Source organism: Podarcis raffonei, chromosome 11 (assembly GCF_027172205.1).
Source record: "Podarcis raffonei isolate rPodRaf1 chromosome 11, rPodRaf1.pri, whole genome shotgun sequence".
Lineage (NCBI taxonomy): Eukaryota > Metazoa > Chordata > Lepidosauria > Squamata > Lacertidae > Podarcis > Podarcis raffonei.
In genome coordinates, this window is record NC_070612.1 from 59,381,424 (window position 1) to 59,391,961 (window position 10,538).

At 40.0% G+C, this 10,538-nt stretch overlaps 1 protein-coding gene across 1 annotated transcript; it reads right to left on the reverse strand.

The window, feature by feature from the left end:
- Positions 1-9,527: 9,527 nt before the first annotated feature.
- Positions 9,528-9,853, reverse strand: LOC128423573 (COP9 signalosome complex subunit 9-like). The gene has a single exon (XM_053408895.1). The coding sequence runs from the start codon at positions 9,851-9,853 to the stop codon at positions 9,650-9,652; it is 204 nt and encodes a 67-aa protein (XP_053264870.1). The 3' UTR covers positions 9,528-9,649.
- Positions 9,854-10,538: the final 685 nt, after the last annotated feature.

Genomic DNA, 10,538 nt, shown 5'->3' on the forward strand with positions numbered 1-10,538 from the left:
TGTAAAACTATTTTAAACTTTGTTTTACATTTTTGTCACCCACCCTGAGACCTCTGGGTAATAAATTTATTACCTTCGGCGAGGTAATAAATTGTTGTTGTTGTTGTTTCAGAAGCCAGGTCCTCTAAGCAAAGACCGGCAATCAGAAATGTGCAGCAAATGATCCTGATTCAAAGCTTCACAATACTGTATTCCCTGAAATGTAAGGAACAGTTCTGGGCACATAATGAAGTCCTCAACATCAAAATGTGCAGGGAAGTGAAAGGGAGGTCTCTGTGTGAGTTAGAGCTGTGTCATATGTACACCTTGAGGTTCAAACACTCAGGTCACCATTGAACTAGGCTTCTTGTGTCTACTTAGAACAGTATCTATACAATATGAAATCGAAACTCTTCCTGTTATATGGTCAAGAGCAATATCTGCATCAGTCCACATGATGGAAACATTTCCATACTAAACAATAGTCATTTCAATCAGTAAAGCATTCCCCTTTCAGGCTGAAATTCTGTGCACACACACCTGGGAGTAAGTTCTGTTGAAGAAAGTGCAAATTACTTCTGTACAGGATTGCACTGCAAATGACTTGCTAGGTGAGTAACTTAAATAAATGTGCCAATGTATGTTCTACAACAGAACCTGTGAGGTGTGGCCCTCCAGACATTGCTGGAATACAACTCCCATCATCCTTCACCATTGGCTATGCTGACTGAAGCTGATGAGTGTTGGCAGCTGGGCACAAATTCCCTACCACTGTTCTATGAGTTCGTGCTGTTAGAGATTTCTGACAAAACCTAGCTTTTGTCAGAAATCTCTAAGTGTCTTGCAGGTGGCTTTTCCAGGGTCTGCCCTCTTTGCCAGGTTACGTCAGTGTTTCCCCCTATTTTGGGGACCTGGGTTCTGCCATGATGCCCACTGTCTTCTTAAAAGTACGAGTTTCAGCTGTTTTACACCAGTGGTCTCAGATTATTCCTCTAGGATTTTAGGGTCAAGACTTGCTTAAATGATATGTTGCCAGAGAGGCGTAACCTCATACGCTACCCCATTTGTCTCAGATCTTCTGTCTTTCAGATGGAAAACATAAAACTCAAGGGATTTCAAAGGCTTGTCCAGATATTGCAAACAGTTCAAGAACTGATCGCATAAAAGAGAAGAGACTCTAAAAGAACCAGATGGTTTGGGTCCTTCTCTATGTCAAATTCTTCAGAATTAAAGATGTATTTAGTGAGGTGCATTGCTAGGTACTTAAAAAGGCTTGGGGAATAGACCCATGGCATAAATTTGCATTGCATTTACATATAGTAATTTCATTTGTAGAGATACACATTTAGCATCCTGGGCAAATTAAGATGGTGGGTGGATGCGAATCAACAGCACTGCTTTACAGCACATGCAGCAGCCCTGTAAACAAAGTTCTTCAAAAGTTGGGAATGTAAGAAGCCACCTTATACTGAGTCAGACCAGTGTTCCATCAAGCTCAGCATTGTCTTCACTGACTGGGTGAATCTCTCCAGGGCTTTAGAGCATGATTTCTTCCAGCCTGACCTGGAAATGCCAGGGATTGGATCTGGGACCTTTTGCATGCAAATTAGATGTTCTAACACTGAGGTAGGTGATCTGGAGGCCCAACACAAAAGACCTGGGACTCAAGTGCCCTCAGCCCCCTGTCCTTAACAATGTCATGGTTGTCTACTCTGAGCTGAATTTGGCAAGGGGAAGGGAAGGGGAAGAAAGATGAAGAATCCAGAAAGCAACAGCTATAGAAGCTCCATTAAATCATCACTCTCTAAGAATGCCACATGCTTGGTAATTTAAAACCACAACTGTCTTCCTAACTCTGAAACCATGAACGTTTGAAACCTAATTCTTTTTTGTTTGAGATCCTTTAATTCCCTTGACTTTATGGGGTGTATCAATATGTGTGAATGCAATCTATATTCTAATAGTCCTCAATGCATAAAAATAAGCCCCAAGTCAGAATTTCTAGCCTCACCCCAAGTTCAATCACACATTAAGAATGTTCTTAAACAGAGGCCAAGCTATGTTTTGCAATTGTTTTTGTTTTATCCAAACTCTATGCAAGATGACAGACACCCAAATTTTCAATCCCCATCTGCCACATCTGAGCAGACAATGATAAATACATCATATGGGATTGGAGAGGAATCTGTCTCCTAGGCAGTGATTTATTATTGGTAGTGTACATTGTCAATTACTCATAGGCACTGCAAATGCCCAAACTTTATGTTTATGGTAACTGCACAGTAAATAATAGATGACTGTGTAATATATGAGTACCTATCAGTCTGAAGCAGAGATACCAAGCATCAGAATATAAGTCTCCACTTTAATGTGTAGCAAAGATTTCTACACATTAACTATCTTCCTTTAAAAAATAAATCAGAACATTGACATTTATAAAAGAAGCAAATGGGCTAGTAATTTATTGACCAAATTTCAATTTTAAAAAGAAAGTGCACTCTTAACCTTTTGACACAGAATAAACGGTTCCCTAATAGCCAGGGGGGAAATGTCAAAAACTGAAAATTGACAAATATATATTACTGTAAGGTTTCAACAGGAGACAATAAACAGGCAAACAATGAACAGAGCCAATATATCTTGACTGCACAGGAGAAAATGATAAGGTTCTCAGGCAGAAAAGAAGCAAAATCAAAGAATTCATCTGTATAAATTGTGGTGGCCCCTATTAAGAGAGTGATTTGAAGACTGCATTCTGAATGCGACCTATTGTGACGTGACCATGCCATTGGCTACACCACACACCCAATTTGCATTTCAACCTACATTTACTAAGCCTATGGTAAGATGGCAATTGTATAGTGCATTTTTTCTTCCTCTACAGGATGCAGCTGTTTGTTATCCATTAAAGTCCACAATATATCCCCAGCACACTTATTCAGGCAGTCTTCTGAAGATGCACATGCAGTGTAGATGGGGTAGGAGCGGGCTCTCAAGGCGCACCTCCAGCGTCTTCACCAACCTTCTCTGTATTGCACAGGGAAGGTTTTCAGGGGACTTCTACTCGTGCTTGTTTGGCTCTGCTCTCTCAGGGGCCCTGATCCTACAGAAGGGTTTACTCAGCTGGGATAGTATTTGTGTGCACCTACACTTTAAGAATTCACTTCTTCAAGCAAAGCACCTATATTCAATGTTGAATCTAAGATATGAACACTAATATATTGGGCAATACATTTATGACACTGGGGTGTTAGGGTGCATCAGAGCAACAAGAACCATGGCTTAGCTACTGGACAGGACAGCCTATACTGGCATGCCTTTTTCCTGCCTTTCTTTTTGATAATTCTGCTGTCACCTGTCAGGCACTCAAATCCTATCTAACACTTAATGTGGACAAGTTGAAGTCTTTTAGAAGAGAGGAAAATGAGAACTCTGGTCCTCCAGCTTCTGTTGCTGAGCTGGAGTTATCGGTAACTATGGACCCTTCTAGACATCCTTTTTATTGTGCATTCATGATGATGTGTACTCATTGTGTCATTGGGGTCACACACAATCCTGCTTTAATTTTTTTGTGGATTCTAGAAATTGTGCAAAATGCAGCTAAATTGTACTCATTTAATATGTGCTTTATAATATTTTCCCCATCAGATATGCATTTTTGTGTCCTTCTCAGTGTGTTTTTCCTAAGTCAAAACAAAATATTTTTTTCCTTCCAGTAGCACCTTAAAGACCAACTAAGTTAGTTCTTGGTATGAGCTTTCGTGTGCATGCACACTTCTTCAGATGCATGCACAAGAAAGCTCATACCAAGAACTAACTTAGTTGGTCTTTAAGGTGCTACTGGAAGGGGAAAAAAATTTTGTTTTGACTATGGCAGACCAACACGGCTACCTCTCTGTAACTGTTTTTCCTAAAATACACTTTACTTTACTTTACTTTACTTTACTTTACTTTACTTTACTTTACTTTACTTTACTTTACTTTACTTTACCTTACCTTACCTTACCTTACCTTACCTTACCTTACCTTACTTTACTTTATTATGTAACTGGATAATGGTGTATAATCAAGCAAAAACTGGAGGGGGCTGAAATGAATTTTGCACAAGGCCCCACAACCAAACATCTATCTTAGATCACGACACACTTTCCCCAGTGATCCCAAAGCAGGTCTTTCTCTCATGATGACTTACAGCCCAATTGTATATAAATATTTCGCATGTATATTTAAAACTGATTAACCAGTAAAGGAGGTGAAACCACCCATTCACCAACCAGCAGCCTGCAAAGAGAAACCTCGGATAGTTACATGCACCAAGTATGATCTGCATGGAGACATTTCTTCTTGATTTAAGGCTTGCAGGAAATACCAGCACTCTGCCAAAGTGTCTAAGAGAATGTTAAAAGATCCTTTCTTCATTCACATGTCTGTTTCCATTTGCGCCACAGACTCTGGGTCCACTGAAGTCCTCTCCCCACCCATTTTTCTTTTCTGAAATATGTCATGTTGAAAGCAATCAATGAGATGTCATAATTCCAGTCTATAAACTAAATGGGAATAACAGCTTGGAGCGACCGTAGACTAGTTCTGCAGATAATGGTTTTTATAGACTTCATTAAAAGAGAATGTACGGCAGCAGGGGAAGACACAGCAAAGTTTAATGTGTCTGGGAACATGTTAAACGGCATAAGAGCTTACAGACAACAAAGAAACAGCAATTGCCAAGGTATATCTAGCCAGAAACAAATGGCATGATGGGACAAGGTCCGATCACTTTTTAGCCCCATTGATTTCACTGAAGAGAGGTAAGCAGGAGCATAGTAGACATAATGTGGGAGTTCTGTGATTTGAATGATCCATGGTTTTTCTTTTACAAGTAGTCATGGGAGGAGCATTTGGATAAGGGAGAGTGGTTCATCTCATCTTAGGGATGTCAAAGAATTCTGATTAAAACAGAAATGGGAGGGGAAACTGCCGATGTTCAATTCTTCATCCCACGTTTGGAAAAGAAATAAATCCAATGTTGATTGGCATTCACTGTTCTTGCTTTCAGCCTGCAAATGTTATGCAATTGATTACTTTGCCCCCTCCCCATTTTCATTATGTTTCCTTTGCACTGAAATCAATGAGGTGGAATAATGTCTACATTTTTTTGTAGAAGATGACCTGCAGTGGAAGAGAAACAGAGCTGTATGCAATGAATACAGAGCAGAATAGAAAAGGATACCTTCTTGCATCCCTGTCCCCTTATTATTATTTTCCCCTAGTTGAGCAAAATAACAGCTTCCAGTTTTGATTTTCAGGAAGAAAACAATGTAGCAAGAAAGGACTAAATCCCTGTTCCTCATATAGAAGTCCCAACCTTGTCTTTCATAAAAGAAAACAAATGGAGTTTGGTGGGTCAATCATGGAACATAATCTTTTGGCTTTTACCCACTGAAATCAATTGACATTTGGATGGATCATGATGAAACAGTGGAATTAATAAGGTCAAGAAAAAGTTTGAAAGAATTGACAACTGAAAAGAGGAGTTAAGAAGAAACAGTGAATGATGCAGGAGCCCATTTTAATTCAGCCTATCTGGATTTGAGGTTGCCCACAGCCTGCTTCCAATCCCTCAGCTGCAAAGCATAGATCAGTTTTTGAAATTAATCATTTTCTCAACAACCAACTTCACTGGATCATTGGGGAGAAAAGGCAGGATAAAAATCTAAATTATCATCATCTTGCTCAGCAAATGAAATAAAAAAAAATGATGAAAATATTTGCCTATTTCACTTACTCAGCCCTCACTGAAAAAATAAGAGCATAGTCAAGTCAAAATGTTGCTGTTCAAGCAATTAGGTGATCACAAAATAGTAGATTCTAATATTATAACAATGGCATTACCACCAGTTTCTGTTTATAGCAATAACATCTCCCAGAACCAATGGAATAAAAAAAGTTGAAAGGTCACCACAATCATCAATATTAGTTGTTACAAAATGTATTATCAACTTCTGAGCTGTCACAGCGAAATGCAGAACTGAGGTTGTTACACACTTGTTAAATTAAAAAAATAAACACTGTTATAAATATCATCCAAATTAGATAGAAATATTCTAAATTATCTTTCTCCTCAAATCTTCTTGCAAACCCTGCATGCTGAAGCTTTCACCTTTGCTGCAGCAAGCAGAAAGTCTAATTCCATATTTCTGAAAACGTAAAAAAACAAAACCCAAATAATGGAAACCCTCTTTAATTGCCTGACCATCAAGAAGCTATTTGTGGTAATCAGGACAATTGCTAGAAACCACAACTCCGAGTCTTAATGTAATTAACCATTAACTGCTTTCTTTTGCACACCATCTGGAAATCCCTCGGCAACTGTAACCCTTATTGCACAGTTGACAACAGAACCATATTGTCTGCATACTTTAGCATCAACAGTCTGTGGAATAAAACTGGGACTGGTAAGCAAGCTGTCTTCTGAAACGCTGGTAAACAGGGATAAAGTCAATAGGACACCCTTTGGAACACCTTTGATAATAGAAACCACTTCTGAAAGTTGACCTTCAAAATGACTCTAGGCTGATTTGGACAATCATATGTTGGCTTAATAAGACAGAATATTAAGCCAACTTCAAACTGTGGCTTCATATCCTGTCCTGTTTCAAAACCGTTTGTGACAGACTAAAGATGGGTGTTGAATAACATGATTGATTTTATGGGTGTGTCGATAGATAAATCTCTCCTTGTCACTTACACCAGGAAAGTCTAAAGTTAACTGTTTACAGTAGCGTTTGTGTTTAACAGCAGCAAGCACTCTATTTCTGTGAAGGCTTCCCAGTGACCATTTATTTCCCACCCAGAGGTTCAAAGTATGAGGAAACACTTATGGAACAGAACCTTTTTTTTCTGGAGGGATGAAGGGGTACCCACAGCCCTAAACATTTTGTGAATCTAAGTTTGGCCTCATTGAGGGGCAGTATTTCAATATGAGCAGGAAAATGAGAGTACCCCTAAACAATTTTTTAGGGGGGGGAGCACTGAACAGAACTATATGCTTATTTAAATTACACTCCACAAGGGTTTAACATTTTATGAGTAAGCCCTCCCTCCATTTTATCTATTTACATCTTGAGGGGTTGGGACTTGCTGGGCCTCCCTGTAATGGCAGAGGGCCTTGTCGGACCTCACAGCCTCTTCCTGATACGTGTGACATAATGCGCATGCAACAAGCCCCCATAATGTTGGGCGGAACACAATGCCTCTGCAGGTAGACCTTTCCTACACAGAATGGCTATTAGTGTTCAAACCAGCAACCCCCATTTAGTCCCTTCCAATATTTAACTTGCCCACAGGGAATCAAAACCAGGTTGCATTACCTGGCTAACCCCACTCAGATAGTTCAAAACCCCAACTGCCACCACTGTCAATCCTTCTCCCACTGAGCATCAAATTCCTATCTGCTCATTAAACTGTCAGCAGCTTGCTTAAATTTTACACCTTCTCTCCTGGTTGACTGCCAGTCTCACCAGCTCTTAATGGTTGCTGGGTCACCAGGAGGCAGGTCCAGAGTCTTTCTGTCACACCATTTACCATAGTTTCCCAATCTGGAATATGTGCAAAACTACAACTAATAGAACACTTCTTTGTCTGTTCAGTCTCTCACACCAATGAAGGAGAAAAGTGGTTGTGTGCTCAGCCAAAAGGTTCATTCATATCTCAAGCTTATTAAGCTGCACTGGAAGGACATATCCTGAAGCTGAGGCTCCAATACTTTGGCCACCTCATGAGAAGAGAAGACTCCCTGGAAAAGACCCTGATGTTGGGAAAGATGGAGGGCACAAGGAGAAGGGGACGACAGAAGATGAGATGGTTGGACAGTGTTCTCGAAGCTACCAGCATGAGTTTGACCAAACTGCGGGAGGCAGTGGAAGACAGGAGTGCCTGGCGTGCTCTGTTTCATGGGGTCATGAAGAGTCGGACACGACTAAACAACAACATGGTCATCTAAATATGGCCACTGACTTTGCCACATGTATCAATATAATGTCTCCTGATCAGAGTAAATGTCTGTCAACACTGGTATATCAAAATGTTACCCCTAGCGTCTCCTGCTGTATGCTACCAAATAAAATGGTAGCTTTCAATTTGTTGGCAAAAACAATGTATAACTGCTTCCCAGACAATTAGCTTTTCTAAATCTGGCCTGTTTTTCCAAGATTATGCAAGTTAAAATTCAGCCCATTTTCCTAACTTGGTCAATACCAAGTGAAATTCAGAAATGGTACCAAACTAACTGGGGTCAGATTTATCACCTGCTTTGAATGTAGGAACTACTGTATAATGCTCTGCTCTTCATGATCTTGCCAAAGGTGTTTTCATTATGGGCCAAGAACAACCCTTCCTTAAGTTTTGGTTCAGCCTCTAGCAGCTTGGCAGCAGCCTTCTGTAACCACCAGCCCTCTTGTCTGCTGGTTCTACTTCACCACACCCCTTTCCAACTTTTCTCAAAGGGCAGAAGGGAAGCAGCACCCCAAAAGGCTGGGGAAAGCCAAGCTCTCTTCCAAGGTTCTTGTGTGATGGCTTCTGAGCATGGTTGAATGTAATCATGTAATCCAAGAGGACATGTAATGCAGCTCAAACAAAATATAAAAGTATGAGAAAAAAGCTTATATAAATAACAGGGAGATACTTGCCCATCCACTGCAGAACCAAAAATAACAAGGGACTGTTTATTATTTTGCATCTTCAAACCTATGATTTTAAAAATTCCTTCTACAAAATCTTGGGAAGTGGATTTGAACAGTACAGTCTCATCCTGGTCTTCCTCTGAAATTCCACTCCCCAGACCTAGTGACTACTGGGTGGTTACTAGAGAACAGCTGATACCTCCATCACTGAAAGTTCACTAGGGGAGGCAATCCTGTCAGGTGAGTCTCTCTTTAAGAGCAAGAATGGCAGGTCTTTGTAATGCAAGTTTGGGGCTTTTTTGTTTGCTTTTTCCTTTCTCAGCATACACTGTAGTGACACTTACAAAAATGAAATCTATAGTTCTTAGAATCTTAAGTCCATGCTTTTCTGGCTTGATAAAAGTTATATTTGAATATTCAGCAGTGTGTGTCAAATAATCAATTTTAGCATTTGGTTTGCTGTGTACAACAGACTCAGCAAGAATCGATGAAGAACTAGATCTCCTTTGATTATGTTTTTTATTTTTAATAATTTTTATTAAAGATTTTCCTTGTTTACAAAAGCACATGCATTGTCTCTTTCTTCAGGTTGTATTTTCAGATCAGTTAAATTTGTTGTGAGACATTGGTGTTATATGCAGCATAGGGTTGGGAAGAAAAGAGGGGGGACAGGAGGGGGGAAGCTTATGTTCTTTTACTTAGTGTATGTGTGGGGGTTTTGTGTCAGTGTCACTTGGGTAGCTTCTCTTTCTATTCACTTATGTTTCCTTGGTAGTGAGAGAGGTTTGGGTGTGGTTGATTGTCTTTGGTTGGCTGCATGGGATTTGTTTGTGCATGTGTGAGGGGGGAGTTTAGTTATTCAACCACCTTTGGCCATTTCGAAGCGCTCTTTCATGGCTTGGAGACAATATTCACATTTTCCTATCTTTTGTTAGGAATATAGTCTGCTTCTACAAGAAACATAGGTATTTAGCACAGCAGGAAGTTGAATTTCACTGGATATCGTCATCATCAAAATTATTAAAGAAGTCTACATGTACTGACTTTTTATTGACAGCTAAATCCATCAACAAACTTGTACTTCCCCCAGCCTCCTCAAGGTCCACGTAAGGCCCTGTGCCCTCAAGGAACATCTTGTCCGCTGCTGGCTTCATGACTGCACCCCTCCATAAAGCTTTCTGGCCACCCTCCAACATTTTATTTCTTTATTTTTTTATCGGATAACAACTGACACAACTTCATTAAAGTCAATGGAGCGACATGATTTTACACCAGCAAAAGAAATCTAGGGTTTTCCTGTGTGTAGGGAAAGAGATAGAGGCCAAGCCGCAGAACAACAATGAACACCCAATGCAAGTTTTGACTACAAAGTTTAGTTGTGTGGGGTCTCTTGCTAAAAGGCAGAAAGCCTGAGTCCAATAAACTTCAAGCAGACAAGAAGTGCCTATAGTGTTCCAGCTGATGTCTTTATCTCACTGAATTATTCCTCTATCCTCCTTTGCAATGCTCAGTAATAAATTAATAATTTATGCTAAGTGGAGCTGGCTGCTGTAAACCCAGCTGATCAAAACAGAAAATGCAGTCGAGCTTCGTGAAAGCAGTTCCTGAAATCCTTGCAGCTCTAACTGTGAACAGAGCCTCTTCGGTACATGTGGACAGGTTAGGTAGTAGTGGGGGTGGCATAGGAGGGCAAGAGAGAAAATGGTTTTATGAAACTAGGCCATAATATAATTTTTCTAAATCAACTGTCTCTAGCAAATACATAATTACTCTAATCTGGATTAAAGTCCACTGGCATTTAGGAGCTTTTGCCAACCTGATGTGGTATAATGTTTGGAAGATGCTGGTGGGGCATCAGTCCATTTGGGGTTTGTGCTTATT

Coding starts and splice junctions, on each gene's coding strand:
- LOC128423573 (XM_053408895.1), bottom strand. CDS start 9,853: ATGTTGGAGGGTGGCCAGAAAGCTTTATGGAGGGGTGCAGTCATGAAG.